At 41.0% G+C, this 22,303-nt stretch overlaps 1 protein-coding gene across 1 annotated transcript; it reads right to left on the bottom strand.

Moving 5' to 3' along the window:
• Window positions 1-6,999: 6,999 nt before the first annotated feature.
• On the bottom strand, window positions 7,000-7,925 carry LOC103544921 (beta-defensin 103A). The gene is made up of 2 exons (XM_008511695.2): window positions 7,745-7,925; window positions 7,000-7,243 (listed from the first exon to the last, which is right to left on the bottom strand). Exons 1-2 carry the CDS (start codon window positions 7,800-7,802, stop codon window positions 7,098-7,100), a joined length of 204 nt encoding a protein of 67 aa, XP_008509917.1. The 5' UTR covers window positions 7,803-7,925; the 3' UTR covers window positions 7,000-7,097.
• Between the last annotated feature and the right edge of the window lie 14,378 nt (window positions 7,926-22,303).

Here is a 22,303-nt window from a genome sequence, read left to right as displayed (position 1 = left end):
ATCACTGCGGATGACTACTACCTGAAGGAGTAGCTGGCATCAGCATGGTTGTCTAAGGACATGGAGATGAGTGTTCCCATCAGGAATTGCAAGAGCTTCTTTTCTGCTGGCACGGTCTAAGGGTGACTCCTTTGTGACTATGTTTATCCTGGAGATTAAACCTAGGGCACCTTTATCCATCAAAGCTCAGGTTATTATCTTGCTTCAGCAAGGAGACCACAGCCAATGAAACCATGGGGTTCCTCCCCAAAAACCAGAGCTATAGGTTTTATAAAATTCAGGGAAATGTAGAGTTTAGGTAAAATTTAAATGAATTAGTAATTTTCACAGGCTTAAATCAAAAGAAGGTTATGTATAGGATGGTTACAGGGGTCTACCGGATGGTGTAGTGGTTAAGTTCATGCACTTTCTTTCGGTGGCCCAGGGTTCACTGGTTCAGATCCCAGGCACAGAGCTACACGCTGCTCATCAAGCTGTTCTGTGGTGGCATCCAACATACAAAGTAGAGGAAGATTGGCACAGATGTTAGCTCAGGGACAATCTTCCTTAAGCAAATAGATAATAATAATAAAATAAAATAAATTAAAATGATTACCATCAAACCTGGGCTGACAGGTAGAGCTATGATCCTATTCCTTAAAGAAGGATAAATGCTGTGTCCCCAAACCCCTTTTACCCGTAACGGAGTAAGAAACTGAGGCAGTGTCTCGGTGTCAAAGTGGCTCAATTTCTCAGAAAAGAGTGGAGTGCCCCGTTCCTATAGATACACTTTTGAGTGGTGAAGTCTCTCACATTCACAACTTCACGAAACAAGGTTTCTCAGCCCAGACTCCTCGATGTTAAATAACAGAAGCAAGTTTGTATTGGTTCCCATCTCTCGTGGCCAGGGCCGACTTCACAGGTTGTGACACGTGAAGGCACCTGCTCAGAAGGGCTCTGTGCTTGGTTTAATGCTCTGCTGCCACCACTGACATTCTTAATAGTTTTTTCTTTGAGTTTGTGTTTTGTGAGTGAAGTCCAGTGGGACAATGGAGCCTGCTCCTGAGCAGAGCAGATATGCTCAGGGTGCACGAGCTCAGGCCCACAGACGGCAAGGACAGTGTGTGTAGGGACAGTTGGGTGCCCTGGGCTCCATGGGACTAAGGGGGAGGTGTTGGAATATTTGATGGCAGTTGTAGCAGCAGCGGCCTGTGCACTGAGAGAAACTATGTTCTCCTGTGGAGGCAACACGGAGACCTCAGTGGCCATCTGTCCTGAGAGCCATTCCTGGTACATCTGCACAGAGAGTAACCCCCTGCCTGGTGCACAGCGACAGGAATCATGGGCACTCGGGCAGGGAACTGCAGCTCATACATTATTGCAAAATAAGAATGTGCACATGGACATCGCAAAAAAGCATAACAAGCAGTTTTTAGACATCTTCCAAGAGCTTTGAATACTTTAAGAAGTAATTAGGTTTAGAAATAGAAATTAAAATTATGAGTACAGTCCCATTCAACAGAGGAGAGCACAATTTTCGTATGAAGTTTCAGATGAATCAATGAACAACTGGGAAGACAATTTTTGAATTAATTCTTCCTTATTATCAAAGACTCAACAATAGGATGCGTAAACATGGGTTCTTAATTAAATACAAATCTTGAAGCCATGTGTACTTTCTTGTGGGCCTCCACAAGTTGCAGGAAATGTCGGAAGAAACATCAAAATCCCATTGTATAAATTTGCTTTCAAAGTTAAATTCCAACTTACCCCAAACTGATTGCTGTAAAGAATTAAACCTTTTTATAAAAATTATCTCACAAGAATCACCAGCTCTAAAGATTTCAACAGAAAGATTAAAACTAAAAACAGAATCACCAGCTCTGGAGGTACGAGAATTTATGTTTCAAAATGATTTATCCCAATGCTGTCATAGTTTACAAAAATCTCCACTCTTGTAACAGTTGCATCAGCAGATTCTTCTCAGAATGAAAAATAAAGTTGCTAGAGTATAAATTTTGATGATCTACAATGAATTTGCAGAAAAGTGATCCTGAAAAAAAGTATGATTATTAAAAATATACCATTTGTCAAATATTATTATTTATTTGATTAAAATGATGACATTAAAATACCTTTTCACTATTCGTAAGCATGTGTTATTCCTGTAAAACTGCTGTTCCTATTGCATTTTGTAATTGATAAAATACTTTTAAAGATAAAAAGCTTTCTATCTCTGTATCTTTTAACAGGACTTTTCCTTTGCTGCCCTTTGAACAGTATGACCCATGTTTTTATTTTCACTGAGCGGTGCTCAGTAGTTGGTGTAGCTTATGGCCACTTTTATTACAAGTTATCTCATTTAATTGTCTTAAACAAACCAGCCAGGCAGGCATTACCCGATTTTACAGGAGATGTTCCTGGGATCTAGACAGGTTAAAGGTCATGTCCAAAGCCACAAGCCATCAAGGGGCAGTGATGTAACTGGGAACAAAATCAGCCGCTTTTCAAAGCCCATGCTCCTGACTACCCCACACAGTCCCAGGGTGTTCAGAGAACGTCCCCAGACCTTCTCCTACAGCCCCAAGGCTAGACTACCGCTCTGTCAAAGGCAGCCTCCTGTGCTGCTGCTGTTGCTGTCATCCTCTGAGCCTCGGGAGATAATTGGAGCATTAAAGGAGCTTGGTCTTTTCAGTTTGTTCAGTGTTTCCTGCTGTGCAGAAATGTCCTCGTCTGAGGGAGTCCCACTTGTTTATCTTTGATTTTGTTAACTGTGCTTTTGGCATCAAATCCAAATAAATCGTTGCCAAGACTAATGTCAAAGAGCTTTTCTCCTGTGTTTTCTTCTAGGAGTTTTATCGTTTTATATCTTACGCTTAAGACTTTACTCCTTTTAGAATTGATATTTATGTATGGTGTAAGGTAAGGGTCCAATTTCATTCTTTAGCATGTTGAGATACAATTTTCCCAACACCATTTGTTGAAGAGCCTTTCTTTTCCCCGTAGTGTATTCTTGGCACTCTTGTCAAAGGTCAATTGACCGTATATGCGTGGGTTCATTTCTGGGCTCTCAGCCCTGATTCATTTGTCTATGTGTCTGTTTTCAAGCCAGTACCATAGGGTTTTGTTTATGGCTTTGTAACATAATTTGAAATCAGGAAGTGTGATGTCTCCAGTTTTGTTCTTCTTGCTCAAGACTGTTCTGAATATTCAAGGTCTTGCAACATTCCATACATATTTTAGGATTGTTTTTTATATATCTGTGAAAAATGCCATGGGATATTTTTAGACTCTTTTTAAGTTTAATTCATATTTTTCATAGGAAAGGGAGTAATAACTTAGTTGGAGGCAACCAAATTCCTCACTAACGTTCACTTGGTAAAATTTGAAATAAAACTGAATATTAATTTGATCCTTAAAGCACCCCTTAGTGCTTCAGAATGTAATTTTTCAGTAAGCTTGGAAATCTAAATGTATTAACACCATTTCATAGTTCTCGAATTTATTAATTTTATTCTATTTTTTAGTAAAACTTACGTATATTTAAAGTGCATAAAATGCTGATTTGATATCCTCATACCTAGTGCAATGATTTCCACTGTCAATCTAATTCATAGATCTTCTCCTTACATAGTTACCATCTTTTGTGTGTGGTGAGAGCACCTGAAATCTACTCCCTTAGCAAATTTCCAGTATTCAATACAGTATTATTGACTATAGTCATCATGCTGTACATTAGATTTCTAGGCTTATTCATCTTACATAAATAAACTTTATACCCTTGAACCAGTATCTCTCCATTTCCCCCACCTCCCTACCCCTGGTATCCACCATTCTGCTCTCTGTTTCTATGTATTTGACTCTTTTGGATTCCAGTTATAAGTGACAGCATGCAGTTTTTTCCCTTTCTGTGTGTGTCTTATTTCACTTAGCATAATGTCCTGCAGGTGAATACATGTCGTTGCAAATGACAGGATCTTATTTTCAAAGGCTGAATAATATTCCATTGTGTACATTAACATTTTCTTTATATATCGTCCATTGATGGACAGTTAGGCAGTTTCCATATCTTGGCTATTATGAATAACACTGCAAGGAACCTGGGTGTGCAGATATCTCTTTCAGATGCGGGTTTCTTTTCCTTTGGGTATATACTCAGAAGTGGGATTGCTGGGTCACATGGTATTTCTACTTTCTTTTTTGAGGAAACTTCACATTGTTTTCCATAATGACTGTACCAATTTACATTTCCATTAAAGTGTATAAGAATTCCCTTTTCTCCACATCCTTTCTAACATTTGCTATACTTTTTTTTTATAATAGCCTTACTAACAGGTGTGAAGTGATAACTCATTGTGGTTTTGATTTGCATTTTGCTGATGATTAATGATGTTGAGCATCTTTTCATATACCTGTTGGGCATGCCTTGCAAAGGACACCACAAAGTGAAAAAGAAACCTATGAATTGAGAGAAAATGTTTGCAAACTACATATCTGATAATATCCATAATATATAAGAAACTCATACAACTCAATTTCAAAAGAACACACAACCTGATTCAAAAATGGGCCAAATATGGTAGATATATACAATGGAATACTACTCAGCCATAAAAAAAGGATAAAATCGTCCCATTCACAACAACATGGATGGACCTTGCGGGTATTATGTTAAGTGAAAAAAGCTGGATAGAGAAAGACAATCTCTGTATGACACCACTCATATGTGGAAGTTAAACACATAGACAAAGAGAACAGATCAGTGACCACCAGGGAAAAGGGGGGGTGGAGGGTGGGCACAAAGGGTGAATTGGTGCACCTGCAACATGTATGACAAACAATAATGTACAACTGAAATTTCACAAGACTGAAAACTATCATAATCTTAATAAAAAGTTAAAAAAAAAAAAAAAAGAAAAGGGCCAAGTACCTGAAAAGACATTTTTCTAAAGCAGACATACAAATGGCCACTGGAATTTTGACAGGCATTGCAATGAAACTATAGTTGCTTTTGGTATACACCTTAAATTTAAGACAAAAAAAAAAAAAGCTAGGCCTGAACTTGCAGGAGATAATTATTGAGGGTGTGAATTACTGCCACCTTGTGGAGACTCTTTGTCTTCTTAGTGGAAGATGCAGACCTCTTCTCATTTTCCTGCTTGCCTGGAGGGTGGGTGTATGCCTGCGGCATTTGTAGTTTCTTTTGTTTTTTCCTCGGTGAATCCAGTGAGAGCTCTAACAATTTTATTGATCATCTCCGTGAATCAGCTATTTTTTAAAAAATTTTCTCTACTGTTTGTCCATTTTCTTTTTAGCCACTTTTATCCTTTTTAGTTCGGTTTACCCCTCTTTGTTCTAGTTTGTTATGGCAGAAATTTAGATTGTTAATTTGTGGGTTTTTCTAACTTCTATCATAAAAGAATTTAATATTATGAATTTCTCTCTAAGCACTACTTTAGCTGCATTCCCATAAATTTTGCTACTTGGTGTTTTTGTTTTTAATCAGTTTAAAATATTTTCTAATTTTTCATGCGATCTCTCCTTTGATCCGTTAGAAGCATGTTGATTAATTTCCACATATTTGGGGATTTTTCCAGACATCTTTCTGTTTGTTAAAACCTTCTATATCTTTACTTTTCATCATAACTTTACTTTTCATCAGCTTTTTCTTTTTGTTACTGAGAAATGTTGAAATATCCAATTGTAATTGTTCATTTATCTCTTCCTCTTCTCATTTCTATCAGTTTTTCTTTAAGAATTTTGAAATACTGTTATTAGGTACTTTCTTATTTAGTATTAATATACATTCTTGGTGAATTAACCACTTTATCACTAGCAAAAATGCCCCTCCTTATCTCTGGTAATACTCCTTAACCTAAAATCTACTGGATTTACAGTCAATTAACCAACATAACCAATTCTGTTTTCTTCAGATTAATGTTTGCATAGTGTATCTGTGTCTATCCTTTTATTCTTAATCTATCTTAGTGTCTACATTTGATATCTCAGGTGAGCTTTTGGAGACAGTATGTATTGGAGTCTTACTTTTTACTGAACTGACAATCTCTCCCTTTAAGTCAGAGGGTTCAGAATCTTAGTACATTCACTCCATTGTGTAGAGCCAACTTTCATTGGTATGATTTTGCTTCTGCCTGAAAAAATTCTTATTTGTTTATGTTTATGCTGCAGGTTTGCTGGAGAGGAATTTTCTTAGCTTTTTTCATTGTTGTTTAAAAAGTTTTTACCTTTTTTCCTTAAAAAATAGACTATTTTTTAGAGCAGTTTCAGGTTCACAAAAATTTTGAATGAAAGAAATGAAGATTTCCATATACCCCCTGACCTCATGCTTGCACAGCCCCCTGTTATCAACATTCCCACCAGATGGGACAATTTTTACAATTGATGAAGCTGCATGGACATGTTGTTATCACCCACAGTCCATTTTACCTTCATTTTTGAAGTATATTTTTGCTGGTATGGAATTCTAGGTTGATATATTTTCTCTCATCATATCTGTAAGTATTCCTCCGTTTTATTCTGGCTCATAGAGATTCTGGTGAAAAGCTGTCTGTGATTCCTCTTTTCATTCCTCTGTATTTAATGTGTCTTTTCTCTCAGGTTGCTTTTAAGATTTTCTATCACTGGATAAAACAATTTGATGATGATGTACTGAGTGTAGTTTTCTTTATGTTTATTCTGCTTAGATTGCTTTGAGTACTAAAGCTGTGGGTTTATGGTCTCATCAAATTTGGAAAAAACAGACTGTTGTTTGTGCAACTGTAGAGCCAAGGGATCATTTCAGGAAGAACAAGCAGTCCAAGTTCACTGGGTGTAAAATTTACAAGAGGGGAATAAAATCAAATAACCCTCGGAAAATCAGTTTAGGTCCCTTGTGGATTCCTTTAGAGACTATACTTTATTTGAATGAAAGGTGAGCCTTTAACACTTTCTAAGTTGCCTATTTGGTAACACCAAGCACAAGAACCAGAATTTCAAACAAAACAAAAACAATCGAACTTCTAATTTTTTTGAAACAGTATTTAATTTGTTTTTGCTTCTATAAACTTCAAGGAGGCATTTTTGCAATTTCCAACATTGTCATCTTGTTTCTGGATTTTTCATTTCTTTTTCCGGCAGCATTTTCGGCCACTCACAGAACAGCTGCCTATCTGTTCCTCCTTTGGAAGGCAGCCAAGCAAAGCACACCGGCCCTTTCTTATTTTGCAATAAGATTTTTGTAACATATTTATTATTCCTCCATTTCCTGCAAAAAAGAAAGAGAACACATAGAGAAGATTTAGGAATGGCTAAGCTAATAAAACTGAGGTCTATCGTTCTGTTCTCAGATTACTGTCTTTCCTGTTAGCATTAACGTTTTAACATCACTTTCTTCATGTCTCATTAACAGGTATAACAGTCTTCCCATGAAAAGGTGGCTTCTGTGGGCTGTTTAGCCTGTTCAGAGTGTATCAGAAAAGATTGGGATAGCTGCTTTAAGGTTGTTGATGATCCTTGTCAGAAACAACAAAAGAAAACTACTGTCTATTTCCCATCCAACAAATTTACTTGGTCTAAAGTTCCCTGGAGAATGGACAGGTGAAGCTAACTGTGCGACCTTAGCCTGAATTGTAATTTCTCAATTACAATTGAGAAATTGTCATTTGAATTGTCATTTCTCAATTACAGTTGAGAAATTGTAATTTCTCTGAGTCTGAACTGTCGTTTCTCAATTCTTTCAACCCTCTCGTTTCTCTGCCCATCTTACCTGGAACAGGCATCAAGAACAGAAAGAGCAATGCGAAGAGAAGGAAATGGATCCTCATGACTGACGGGCTTTGTAGCACGCTGAGACTGGATGGAGAGACATAGTTGTTCACTTTATAAAGGTTCTAGCCATAGGTAGAAGTAAGGAATGGCTGCAATTCCTGTAATATTACAGTGATGACAATATGACGCATTTCCTGATGCTTCATGCCCATGTCTCTTACCACACAGACAACGCCCACTCACCCAGGAGTCAGGGACAAACCTAATGGCTGAAGTAGATTTTGACATGAGCATACAGTTATCCTGATGCCCTTTAGGCTCCAGGAGCTTGTCCAGGGCTGGCTCAGACCTGGTTGTAGATATAGGTAGGGAAGACCTGCCACCTTTTGGAAGCAGTCCTAGGGCATGTAGCTTGGGGCTGACTTGTCCCCAGTGTGGTACTTCTAAGCTTTCTGCCTTCTTTCTAAAGTCCTGGGAGAGCCTGAGACCCACTGGAGAAGCTCATTAGTCCAGCCTTGGACATATTCAGAGTCTAGGTGTCAACTCAGGCTGGGTCACACCCTGAGACTGCACACATTTGGCCGAAATTGAGATAAAACAGATTGTCTTTTAGGTGGTAAGAAAAGGGAGGAAAAATGGGCTACATTGCAGAGCCCCTGACCTGATGCCCCTTGACCGTGATAGGGAGATATAAATAGGGTGAAACTCAGCTTATACTTCATCATTGTCTGAAAACTGCCAAATTCATGAGTCAAGAAGGTGTCTCATTTTCTTTCATCAGAGGAGGAGAATGCTGAGATGATCAGTGTGAGGACTGCATATCTTCCTTGTGGATGACACTCCCGACACAAATGAGGGTCGGAAGAAAACATATTTAAGATCTCTAGGTACTCTTGGCTCATGAGCATTCAAAGAAGTCCAGGGATCGATAATTTCCGATGTATATAGATTCAAAGTGTAGAGGGTCAATTTCTTCGGTTTTTTTTTTTTTAGACTTAAGTGTTATGGAATCCAATCAGAGGTTATATTTGCCAACAGAATATTTAATTGAGAACTGAAGTCACCATGTTGCTTGGCTGTTGCATTGTGCCTGTGCAGTTATAATGGATCCACCCAGGTTCAACTCTGTGTTAGTTCTAGGAGTGTGTGTTCAGGATCCTGGTGAACCTATTCGATTCTGTAAGCAAACTGAACACCTACTATAGATAGAGATAAGTACCATGTACTTGGGTGTAGGTAGGGGGCTTAGATACAAAGAGGGGCCTATGCTGGTCTGTCTCTCAAGGAGCTCCCATGGAGGTAAGGCAGATGGACACACAGTGAAATAAACCTTAGGGAGTGGATTTTGATAAGTGTCATAATAAGGGTTCAAGCACAGGGCTGTGGAGATGCAGAAGAAAGGTAATTCCTGCTGAAGGCGAGTTAAGATAGCACATTTAAAAAGAATTTGTAGTCGTAGACACTTCATCTTTCTAAGATCTCCCTTTCCTCTAGAGCTCAGGATTTGAGACAAAGCAGGTATTCTTAATGGGAAGGAAGTGAGTGTGGGGTGGCATGGGTATTGACTGAGCAGAGAGTCTTACTCCGTCTTAGGATAAAAGAGAGAGGGCGGGGCGGACGTTGTAGAGAATTATAACCGGCTCTCAGCCCAGGCGCAGGGCTGGACTCCTCAGACCCTCAGGTCGCTGGTGACGATCTGCGTCTCCACGTGGGAACAGCCCTCCACAGTTTAGACCCCCTCCTTCAAAGACTGGGAGGCATTTGTAGGGCAACGGCACTATTTCGTAAGAGATTCTTTGGGAATCAAATGCCACTTTTTCCTGTCTGCTAATTTGCAAGCTGGGGATTGAAGTTTAGGCTATGGCAGTAGAACCCTCTCCACTCACAAAATAAGTTTTGAGGTCCATTTCTTTTATTTTTTTTAAAGATTAGCACCTGAGGTAACATCTGTTGCCAATTTTCTTCCTTTTTTTCTTCTTCTTCTTCTCCCCGAAGCCCCCCAGTACATAGTTGTGTATTCTAGTTGTAAGTCCTTCTGGCTCTGCTATGTGGGACACCACTCCAGAATGGCTTGATGAGCAGTGCTAGGTCCACGCCCAAGATCTGAACCAGCGAAACCCTGGGCTGCCAAAGCAGAGCTCGTGAACTTAACCACTTGGCCACGGGGCCAGCCCCTGAGGACCATTTCTGTATTTTAAAAACATTATAGGGGCCAGCTCGGTGGTGCAGCTGTTAAGTTCACACATTCCACTTCAGTGTCCTGGGGTTCACCGGTTTGGATCCCAGATGCCAAACTACGCACTGCTTGGGAAGCCATGCTGTGGCAGGCGTCCCACATATAAAGTAGAGGAAGATTCGCACAGATGTTAGCTCAGGGCAAATCTTCCTCAAAAAATAAAATAAAATAAAATAATCTAAAAAATAATTATAAAAGTTGTGGATGTTTGTGGTAAAAATTTAAACAACAGAAGAGTGAGACGATGTCCGTCACTTCTGCTCTCCTCGGGGAACCACTGGTAAGTGTGGTTTTCCTTCTTTTGGCTTATTATACCTTTTTTTAAAAAAAATCAAAAGTACTTTTAGCCTCTCAGGTAACAGCTGTTACGCATTTGCTGTCTAATGATAAATATGTGCCTGTGGAGTGTGATGACACTAATGAGAGCTGCTGTCACTCCCTGGCCCCAAGGCTTCGAGTCACCAGGGCTTGCGATGCAGACCCTGCAAATGTTGTGCTAGACACACTAGGCTTCCTCCCAGCTCTGAGTCACTGTTCTTTTTTTTTTCCATGTTGATTGGGTCAAGAGAGGACAATCTAAAGTTATTCAACATTTTTGTTCATGTTAGACTTTCCTCTAAATTCCTCTATTATTTTTTCTTAATTCTTTTTTTAAAATATGGAGCAGAGGTTTGGTTGATCCAAGTTTTTGGTTGAGGGGCAGCTCTCTGTGGAGGGTGGAACACTAGGTTTGGAGGGAGACGTGACCAGTTTAACTCTCAGCCCTATCCTTCGTTCTTTGGGTTTATTTGATTAATTCCTTAAGCTTTTTGAGCCTCTGTACCTCAGCAGTAAAGCACAGGGTAACACATGTTGTGCACAGTGAAAGCCTATGAGTTAATGAAGTGAAATATATTATAAACATCAAATGACCATCTGACCGAAGTGTCACCTATGTGGCCGTTCTGAAGAATTACCAGACAGGGGTGGTGAGCAATATCAAGGCAGAGGAGAGATTGTGGTGTGGGCTGCCAGCAAGGGAATCCAGGATTTTAACTCTTTTCTTTACCTTAACATAATCTCAGGCTGCTCATTCATTCTCCTTTGCTGCTATTTCAATCTAGGCATGACCACTGATACGTAAGTTCTATAGGCAAAGACAGGCATTGTCTCAATTTTACAGATGAGGAAACTGAGGCTAGGAGAGGCTGAGTGACTTGCCCTGGGCCACCCAGCTAGTAGGTGGCAGTGCTCTGAACTGCAGGTGACTATCTACATTTCCCAGGCACCCCTACCCTCCAGGTACCATACAGATTGGCCAAAGGGAAGCACTGGCTGAAGATGAGAGGGCAGGAATTGGTGAGACACTGGGATCTTTCTGTTCCTGTACTGTAGGAGGCATCTCCTCTGTGCCTCCAGTTCCTACCAGAAGGCCGCTTCATCCATGATCCTTCCAACAGGCCCATCTGCAAGACTCAGTAGGGGGTCCATATCCTAGGCTTTGGGAACATTACCTCCTTCCTGCCTTTGTCCTCCTAGACCTAAGGATAGTAGTTTCTTTCTGCTGTTGCAAATTCTGAGGTAACTCGCCATACATTTGGACTTCTCAGCTCTCTCCTATCACCTATATAGACAATTGCCTATATTGAATTCCCCCTTTAAGAGGCTTAAATTTGTTTCAGTTTCCCTTGTCGTCAAAGTCTGTGCTCTAAAACTTCACAATATTAAAGTTCCGTTCATTCTTCCTTTGGTGGTGACATTACCATATGGTCGCCAGCTAGAGTAAGACTTTGCTACACACTGCCCTCCGGTGTACTTTATCAGCATCAGAAGAGTCAGCACATGGAGGACTCTTTGAGACAAGGGTATGGAGTTGCCAGTAGCTACCATCTCGTTGTGGCCCCTCGTTTATACTTTCTCACAATAGTGTACGCTTCCTTTGCAGGTGTGCATGTGAGGCAGTCTCCAGCATTCCAATTTTTCACTGTTATTTTAGCTTACTTGTTTCTCTCCAAAAGAATGTAAGCAAGGAAACTGGAGCAACAACATTTCCCCAACTATAACCACAGAGAACATTTTCTTCTGGAAGGCTGGCAAACTGTAGGCCTTTAGTCTGGGACCCTCTATGGAAATGTTTTGTTTTGTCAGTGAATTAGGCCTCCATGGAGGTTTAAAAATCAGCTTAGTCCTTTGTCTCATTTGCCTGCTTTGTGTATTTACATGCTGTGTCTCCTGAAAGCCTCCGAGCTTGATTCCTGCTTTAGAAGACAGTGTCTTCCCTGCAAGCCCAGGTCTGAGAGGCTTCTCCACATGGGGAAGTGGACTAGAGGAAACACTGGGTAAGGGAGTTGTCTGTCTCCTCCAAACTAGCTGGGTGTAGACAAATTCTTTATAACATCTTCAGGCAGAAAGCTTTCTTGGCAGATTTTCATCATCCAGGCATGAACAATCATTGTTGATCCTTTAGCTTCCTGCAAATACCCTTGACTTGTAAACACTTTATTTGATATTGTGCTCCATCCACTATATAAAAAGAAAAGAAAAAAGAGGAAACGTGCAAAGAAGTGAAAAGGGTTGGGCCTGAGGGAAACCTGGCTCGGCATGAGTCATAGGACTCATGAGCTGGTTAATTTGGTGGAGCAGACCCGGTCAGAGACACAACCATTCTCACCAGGAGCCAGAGTGCAAATGTGGGGAAGCACAAGGCAAATTTAGGAACAGTGATTAGTCTAGTCTGGCCAAAGACTAGTGGACAAGCAATTCATGAAAAACTAGATCCCAGATTTCAATTATCTAACATGCTGAACCCACCAACAACTCCTTCAATAAAGACTGAGGAGAAGGGCTGAGAAAGCTGTACATACAATTGGGCCAATGAGCCTAGTGGTCACTCTTTCAAAAATATTTGTGTTTTAAAGACCACTTATATAGTCTACCAGCTTGTGATGTCAATGGATGACTCTGGTCAGGGAGCCTGACCAGTGTGAGATAGGATGTTGAAGCCCAGGGACATTCACTGGATCGCAGCCACCCTGTCCTGCTCCTCTGCGTCTCAGCAGCAATGTGGTTCTCAGAGCACCTAGGCAGTCCAGAGGGAGGAAGAGGTCACTAGAGGCATTTTCTCTGTCCAGGGACTGGGCTGAAATTACAATCCAAAGATTGTTGGGGAGGGTGATGAGCATAACTTCTCAGGGGTCTCATTTTGAGAGTCACTGAGCTTTGTATCAATTTGCAATACTAAAATCATCCTACATCACCATTTCTAGTCCTCATTTATTTACCTGCATAATAAATTAATTTGAAGAGATGATGGTTAAGATCCCCTTTGGCTAAATCAGTAAGGCTGCTTTTCAAGGTTCTCCACACCCACCACGTCCTGGCTTCATGCAGTCATTCTCCAATCTTTTAAAAGTGGACCTCTCTAGTCCTGCCACACTCATTGACTCCCCTCCATTGCCAGTGATGATGGATGATCCTTCAAAATTTTACTCAGGTATCTAGCAGCTACAGAGATACTTCTTAGCTTTGGGAAAGGGAGAATAAATGGAAAAAGTGATTCCATGTCCATATTCTGCACCAGCTCTGCACAGAGAGCTCTTCTTGGTCCCTACTAGGTTCACAAGTTCAAGTCCTCCCAAATCCACCTCTTGTAACCATGTACCACTACTAATCCTCTTTCTCTCTTATTCTCTCTTTCTCCATTGGCTTCTTCATTATGGTCCACAATTGTACTCAAGTCTTTCTTTAAAAATAACCTGTCATTGACCCTTATTTCCCCCCCCAAATCATTAGATTATTCTCTTCTTTCATTCATTATCAAATTTCTACTATTCCCTCAATCCATTGCTCTCCATTCTATTGCTTCCTGGCATCCCTCTCAAGAAATTCATTTGTGCCCAAGTTAAACAATGACTTTTACATCTTCAATTCAATGACTTCTTTGTCCGTAGTCATCGGATGTGACCTCTTTGCAACCTACTACTTTTGGGGTCATGTTCAATCTTACAACTTGTCCCATTAGATCAACACAGTTTCCAGAAAACTCTGTGAATACTTGCTCCACATTAGGACCTTAAGGACCTGATGCTCTAAAGGGTACTAAGATAGGCACTATTTAGTCTCTGGGCTCTATGCCCTTCACTATTCCCGGTCTAATGGTGCAAAAGACGCAGACATTGACATGGTAGCACATAGCTTCAAAGATACACACTTTCCATTTTGTCCTCCTATCTTACTATTTGTTCCCTTTGATTCATCCTGGAATTTTTCGTCTTCTCCTTTCCCCTGAGCCCCTAAAAGGGGACAGCTTCAAGAATTTAACATTGTCATAACAATGATAATAATGATGATGATCATCATGTCAACTGATATTTGTTGAGCACAAACCATGTCCCAGAAACTGAAAGTAATTTAAAATTCTGTAAATAAAAATTGTATAAGCAATTTATATGCATTTATTTCATCTGAATCATGCATGATTCAATAAAGTTGATACAATTACTTGTGCTTCATACATGACAAAATCAAAACTTAGAGAGGCTAGATATCATACCTCATGGTCTTAATTATGTACTAAATTCTTACTCCTGGTCCTCATACTGCCGCACATAATCCTTGAGATGCGGGTTATCTATGCCTCCATGCAGATGACTTCCGTTTTTATCACTAACCTGGGCCACTTCTCCAAATTTCCTGATTGATGTTTACATCCACTTGAAAATCACCAGCATCTTGATAATATCTAGCACCTTAACCGAACCTCAGCTTGTAATCGTCCTCTGCTTTTTGTAAATATCACTTTCACTTTCTAGTTGCTTGGTAATAGAGGCTGGAAACTAGATTCTTTCTGATGCTTCTCTTTTGTTAATTGCTTAAATGCAATCACTCCCTGTATGCAGCAACTTCTTTCTACACAATGGTTTGCACAATCTGCAGAGCCCAGCCCGAGTACCAACTCTTCATGTTCCTGACCACCCTGGTTCAAAGTGATTGCTCCCAGCTCTGAATCTGTGTGGAGCATATTTTGTAACATACTTGGAGCTATTGCCAAACTCCTTAGCGAATGTCATATACTATCACAATTCGTGAATATTCCTTATGACCTTTAATGAATGGGGTCTTTTCATTTGTGTCCTTGTGTTAATGAGAAAGTAGATATTCAAGTCCTATATTGCTTTCATCCTTTGAATAATTGGAGATATTTTCAAAGTAGCAAACTTAGGAACCAATATCATAAGGAGAAATAATCCCTGAAGACTTAGGAAATAGAGAAGGAACATAGCAGGTAATGCAACATCAACAAAGTATTTACAACAGAACGATCTGAATACACTTATGCTTTAGCAGAAAATTCAGGATGAATATAATATGGAGGATGGTTTACAGGACTATGAGGTTCAAGGCTGGGAGATGAAGACCTGAGCTAAGAGATTAAGGCCCGTTACATTCTCAATGACAAGGGGATAAAGACACAGATGGACTTGAGAGCTAGAGCCAGCTAGAAGGTAGAATCAAATGCTGATGTGATTGAGCATGAGAGAAGGAATTAAGAGTGTGAGAAAGCGGGAGAGGAAGACTGTCAGTGTTCAGTTCAGGCAGGGGACAGGGAAAGGGGTGATGCCGTTAGTGATGAGAGAGAATTAAGATTGTGATCCCTGGTAGGATATGAAGGGAGACATAGTCTGGAGAGAAAGTCAGGCTGAAGATGTGATCTTTCAAAGGCTCAAACTGGTTCAGGAATCTGCAGCCTTAGTAGTGGTGTGGTGCTGTGTGCCTTTCCCAGAGTCTTATATCACACTCAACAAGGTGAGGACGGACTCTCCTGACACCTGAGGTCAAAACCAAGAAAGGAAGAAGTGCACACAAAATTCATATAAGGCTACCCTACCATCCTCCTATCCATCTGACAGCAATATTTTCATTCCAAATAAAATGAAATGCACATACATGATCCCTTACTTTCTGTTTATACTTTTATACTCTAATCAGATTCTTGGACTGCATTTCATGTTCAGCTACAGTGAAAACTCATCATACAGCAACTCCTGCCACCAGCCAACATAGTCTGCTGGCTGCTTCCTTGGGCAGGAGTTTTAGGGTATAGGTAGTTCTTACAAAGCAATCATGAAGACAACTCATCAATGGGTGGGGCCTGAGGCGGAGGAAGAGATGTCTCCAAAGGCAAGAGGTGGGTGCCAGGGAAAAAATTTTAAATCACAGGGCTTCTGCCACTATTATTTAATCAGACTGGTCCTTGGAATAAACCTATTGGTGGTTGTCGCAATAGGCAATGGAAACCATCAAATGTTTTACCCATGGTGACTGGCATCTACCAAGCTGTATTTACGTACTTAGCACTGTAATTGGTGCTTTAACGCATTTTTTTCTGTGTGCGTGACAAAAAGGTATGGGGTCAGTATTATAATCTGGATTTTAAGGATAAGGAAATTGAAGCTAAGAGAAGTGTAATAACTTGGTAAAGTTCAAGTTTGGAGCGCAGGTCCGTCAGGTTCACAGATGATGCTAAATATCCACTTTGCTACTTGAGGTCATTATAACTATGTTTTATATCTATCATTTACCAAAAGTTTTGGGAGTGAGGTTTCCTACTGGCAGGGTAAATGCCTACGTAGTAGACAATGAATAGGAGAGGACTCAGGGAATTGAAGCCATACCTCACCCACTCGACCCAGACCACAGAGCAGCTCCTGTTTTGAGATTTCCCAGATAACTGCCCTATGGAAGTACAGACTCTACCTGCATCTCTACAGCCATCTCTACCTCAATCTCCTCTTCCATATTTTAAAAGTATTTTATGATTGCATACATCAGAACCAAGATAACCTTTTCTGTAACGGACTAGACAATAAATATTTTTAGGCTTTACTATGCCTACAGTTTCTGTTGCAACTGCTCAACTCTGCAGGTGTAGCACCGAAGCAGTCATAAACGGTATGTCAACATTGGGCATGGCTTTGTTCCAATAAAACTTTATTTACGAAAACAAGAAGCAGCTGGATTTAGCTAGTGGGCCATGGCTGCTGACCACTGGCAAATGTTCATAAGACAATGAGTGTGTGGGTGGCCCTCAGATGGCCTCTGGTGACCCCTGCCTATTAGTATTCATGATTTTGTGTAATCCCTCCTTTTGCTTGTGGACTGGCCTCACTGATTCATTTCCAACAAATTGAATACAGCAGGAGTGATGGATGCCACTTACAGGGATGTAAAAAGACTGTGGGTTCAATTCTGGGTGTCCTCTTACACTCTCACTTGCTGACTCAGAGAAAAGCTAGTTGCCATGTTTTGAGCTGCCCTATGGAGAGGCCCAGGTTACAAAGAACTGAGGAAGACTTTTGGCTGAGAGCCAGGGAGGAACTCAGACCCTCAATCTAACAGCGTGCAAGGAACCAACTGTAGCCAACAACCACATGGCGAGGTTAGATAAGTAGATTGTTCTCTGTTGAGCTTTCAGATGAAACCGCAGCCCTGGTTGACAGGTTGGCTGCAACGTCATGAGCACCTTGATCCAGAAGCTCCCAGCCAAGCCAAGCATAGTTTCTACAACTGGTAGAAACTGCAAGATAATCAATGTTTTTTTGTTTTGGGCCACTGAGTTTTGGGGTCATTTGTTATGCACCAGTGGATAACTACTATAGTGAGGTGTAATACAAACAATATACCCTACAAGAGATTTGGAGACCTGTATTCTGGTCCCAGTGTTTTGACAAATTTATTGTGTGAATTTATGTTGGCTGATGATGCATTGTGGGCCTTCCAATTACTTACCTGCCTGCCAAAGGGAGAGGAATCACGAATTTTCAAATTATTACAAGTCTGAATCTTCATAGTTCATTGAAATGAATCACACTGACTCCTGCATCTAAACCAGAGTCATGAATTGGAAACCCATGGGTAACATATAGCCCACCACTTATTCTTAAATAAATTGCTAACATTTAAAGGACTAAGGATTTTGCCACAAAATCCAGAGTTCTGGCTTCTTGAGATGATGAATTAACCACCAGGGCTCACATTCCCACATGGTGCCATCAAGTGTATCCAAAGATCTCTTGCCCCATTACACAGAATGCGAGCCCCCTAATGCACTACAGTGCCCCCACTCACTATCTTTCACTGGCTTGTCTCGATTCTTAAAGCCTGACACTGAAGGGCTTTAGGAGGCCCCTTAAATTATGTTTGATCTTGCTTTGACACTGTCCCTAAAACAGAAGAAATGTGTTCTCTTGCCTTCTGGTTATCACTTGGGTTCAAGACATTGGCCAATTTTGGGCTCAATCTGTCCTTTGTGAGATGACAGCTGTGTCATAAGATCTGCACCCATGAGTTCTGCCACACAGACCTCAAACAAACCCCAACAGAGAGCTTGGGCTGGAGGTACAACTGGTTTGCCACAGTGCCTATGCTCTTCCCTCTCCTGCCACACTTCAACAAGACTTCTCATCCCACCGAACACCGTTATAGGAAAACATACACTCACTTCTGCACTCACATGCATGTGCACACACACATACAATTACATAATTCACTCTAGCTCAGATAGAACCTACATTTGTCTTATATTCTCTCTGGTCCTGATGAATAAGAGCCCTTGAAAACCAGCCCTTTTTCTGCCTCCTGCAGGTTGTCACTGCCCCTCTCACCTGATGCCGTTACCCTCTAACACAGTCCCTATGAATCCTTTTCTCTTTCTCGTTCTTTCTCTTCCCAGTCCTTCCTCTTCACCCCTCTCCCTTTACATTCATGTTGGACATAGTTTCTCTATGTATATATATGATTGGCTTCTGTATTTCAATTCTTTTGACTACTGAGAATTATCAGCTCAAAATACAAGCTGAAAAAATACAATATTATAATATATGGATATATATAAAATATATGGATATATGTACATGTATACTTAAATTACCATGACTTAAATTTTCTTTAGTGTGGAGGGTGTATTTGTGTTTTGTTTGGAGCATTCACAGGCCAGGCATGTTTTAGGAAACGCTGGCCTGGTGCCAGATCTTGGCTTTAGCATGCTGGGTGCTATGTGCACATACGCATAGCCTGCAACACCTGTTCAGAGCTGCACACCCAGCTAAGGGATTAGTCTCCCTGATGATAACCTATAAAAATGGGGAAAATCAACAAAATATGTAAATGTTTTCAAACACGGTACATATTTTAGAAAAATAATTTTGATAAAAGCCTGGATTTTAATTCTCCTGGAGGTTGCTATTTTGGGACTACCTGCCTGTCATGTTCGTGTTGTTATGTACGTCATGGTTCACTGAACAGGACAGACCCTGAGATGCCTAGGGTGGTCACGCTGCTTTCCAAAGGGCTGAGATTCACCTCTGTCTAGTTGGTTCCTGCAGCCTCTCCAGACCTGGATTTTCTTCTAGATCATGGTGCTCAGTGTCACAGGCTGCCTTGCTCACTTCCCGGAAGTTTCTATTACAGGTCTCACTTCATAGGCTCCTTTGACATGTGCCTCTTCCCTGGAAGATGCGGCAGCTCCAGATATCAGTCTGCAGACTCATTGCAAACCACACCCATTTGCTCAGCAAAGGAAAAACGTAACGTGTACCCAAGCATTTTTCTTCATTTGAGTCTCTCTTGAGTGGTCTGTCTCTTTCTGTTACCACCCCTTTACATCTGTATCTTTCCCAGTCTCTCTCCCCTGATGCATCCAACTCAGGCCTTCTCTCTGTCTTGCTCTTGCTTTCTTCCTGCCTCTATGTCTGTCATTATCTGTCTCTCACCAGGTTCTCTGTTTTACCTCTGTGTGTGTGTGTGTGTGTGTGTGTGTGTCTGTGTACAAGCTCTGCCTGGCGGTCTCTCTACCTCTGCTCTTGAGGAGGAGGCAATGTTCTCAGGTCTCTCCACATCAGAAGTCTCTTCCTGACAAGGTGTGGTGTTTCCAGCTCTGGGGACCACCCTCTCCACCAGCCAAGGGAATTTCCTGGCTGGCAACTCTTTCTCTTCTGGCTACACAAGTGCCTCCAGGTTATTCTGGAGAGCAGGCCCAGAACACACAGCCCGGCTTCTGTCAACAAACCTTGCTACAAAGCTCTGCAGTGACGCATCCATGAAGGTACATGGGGAAAAACGTAACAGAGATATGACCCAGCCCTTGTTTTCCATGGAGGGAAGAGTTCAGTGGGGGTTCAGATCTTTTCTAGGACCAAACACTCTCAAATCCCAGTGAAACGGGCAGAGGGCAGGTGAGCGTGTCTTCTCTCCATACAAGCAAATATGACTAAACACTGAAATGCTCAAAGCCATGTGTGCCAGGGAAGTTTATTCACTTTTTTAAATGACTCTTTTCTAGCTCTATTATTTATAGCGACAGAATCTCAAGATTTAAAGGGATCTTCAAGGCCTTGTAATAAAATACCTTATGTGACTGCTGAATCCTGCCTCGTTTTGAACACTTCTAGTGTTGGTGAACTCACCGTTTCCAAAGGGGTCCCATTCCATTTTCAGCTGTAAAGATTACTACTTTACTTTTCCTCACATTAAGCCAAAAATTGCTTCCCTAAAGCTTGTCTTTTTGTTCCTGTCTTGATTCCTGGTTCTCAAAAATCTCCCTTCCTTTCTTATTTTCTTTCTTTCTTTTTTTCATTAATTAGACTCTGTTCTCTACTTTTTTAAAAAAATATTTTTGCTTTTTTGAATTTTAAACTTTTTCAGCATCATGGTGGTATAATTCACAAATAAAATCGTCACGTATTTAAAGTGCGCATTGTGATGCTTCCATCCACGTGTGCATTGTGGAAGTGTAACCGAAAGTTCGGTCTCTGAACCCGATGCCAATCCATATAACGAGAACAGAGTCTTGAGTGGAAGAGGAAAGGTTTTTACTATGCCAGGCACAGGCAGCAAAGCAAGGGCTCATGCCTCAAAAATTGCTAGCTCCCCGGTGAGGAGTGGGTAGGTATTTTTATTTGGGGTTTTGGGTAGGGGAGGGGGGAACATGTAGCTTGTGCAGCTCGGTGCTTTCCCACCAGCCTGCATTTGGCCTTGAGAGGCTGCTTGCAGCAAGGCGGGGCTGGGGGAGGGTGAGATAGGAGGATGGCAGGTGGACGTCCTTCGCCGTTGTCTCCTCTTCTTGTTTGAGGCGGGTTCCAGCGCCGGGAGTCGAGGAGCTGAGGTCTGGGAAGCCTCTGCTCCTTGATACTTTGAGACAGTGGCTTTCCTGGCAAACTCAAGGACGCATGATTAGCTAAACTTTAGTGTGCCTCCAACTCCAGGCCACCTGGGCTTTTAACAATTTGTAACTCCCATTTAGTTGTAAAGCTCAAAGAGTCCAAGTTTAGAGAAACAGGTATTTACATATGAGTGGAGCTAGAGAAGCAGGAAAGAGGGTGGTGGGTTTTAGTTTTAACCCCATATACACTGGGTTCAATGTGGGGAACTGATATCAGGGCTGATGTTAAGAGCCTGTAACAGAAGGATCCCCTCTATCTAGATAATTCACACACCACTAGCTCACAGCTTTAGCTTTCCTTTTTTTTTTCTTGGTAAGTATCTTCTTCCTTTCTTTTTCTCTAACCTTGAACACAAATTTCAAACTTGTCTAGAGAGGCGGTGACCCAGGACCAGTTTTTCAGACCGTGGGGATTCTGGAGAGAAGTGAAATATTGGGCTGCCCCTCCTGACTTTCCTCAAGAATTTTCACCTTCAGCAGAATATTTATTTAGAATCCAGATTAAAGCCCTTTATTGTTTCCCTGAACTTCTGGAGGAGACTAGAGACACAAGCCAGTAATTGGGATTAACCAAGGTCTTGGGCAGTCTCTCGGAAGAGGGTTCCAGTCATTCGGACTTCCTGGCAGACAGGAATGAACACTTGAGCAAGCTGGTCTGGGTTTATATTTGAACCTGAACTGCCAACCCTTAGTCAATGTCCCACCCATTAGTAAGAGACTAATTATCTGGATTAGATAGATGGGAGATTTCTCGGGAGGTGGTTCTGAGCTGGAGTCTTCCTTCAGACACGGGTCCCTGTTCTCACTCTTCTTGCCTCCACAGAGGCCATCAAATGTGAAATGCATTTTTAATGCATTAATAAAAATGTTAATTAAACTATGAACAAAGTCTTTCTATCACATGGAATTTTAACTTTATATTTATTGAATGAGCTCTTTGAGACTTATTTAGATGTAATTACTTGTTATATTTTATGCTTTTGTATAAGTGAAAAGGTAAGTAAATAAAGTTTCCACATCAAAAGGAGTGTTAATGAAACAATTCTTTTGAGACTGCTTAACCTGACTTTTTTCAAGGACATTGACACCCATTATGCAAATTTTAATGATGACCTTTTCTGTAT

The sequence above is a fragment of the Equus przewalskii genome, chromosome 28 (assembly GCF_037783145.1).
Source record: "Equus przewalskii isolate Varuska chromosome 28, EquPr2, whole genome shotgun sequence".
In the NCBI taxonomy this organism is placed as follows: Eukaryota; Metazoa; Chordata; class Mammalia; order Perissodactyla; family Equidae; genus Equus; species Equus przewalskii.
Note: the sequence above shows the minus strand (reverse complement) of the source record. Positions and strands in the feature narration are given on the sequence as shown.

What these genes read in the sequence shown, in the direction of transcription:
- LOC103544921 (XM_008511695.2), bottom strand. Translation starts at nt 7,802, where the DNA reads ATGAGGATCCATTTCCTTCTCTTCGCATTGCTCTTTCTGTTCTTGATG. An exon ending in GTTCTTGATGCCTGTTCCAG is followed by an intron (nt 7,244 to 7,744) that starts GTAAGATGGGCA and finishes TCTTTTTTGCAG; the next exon opens with GAAATGGAGGAATAATAAAT.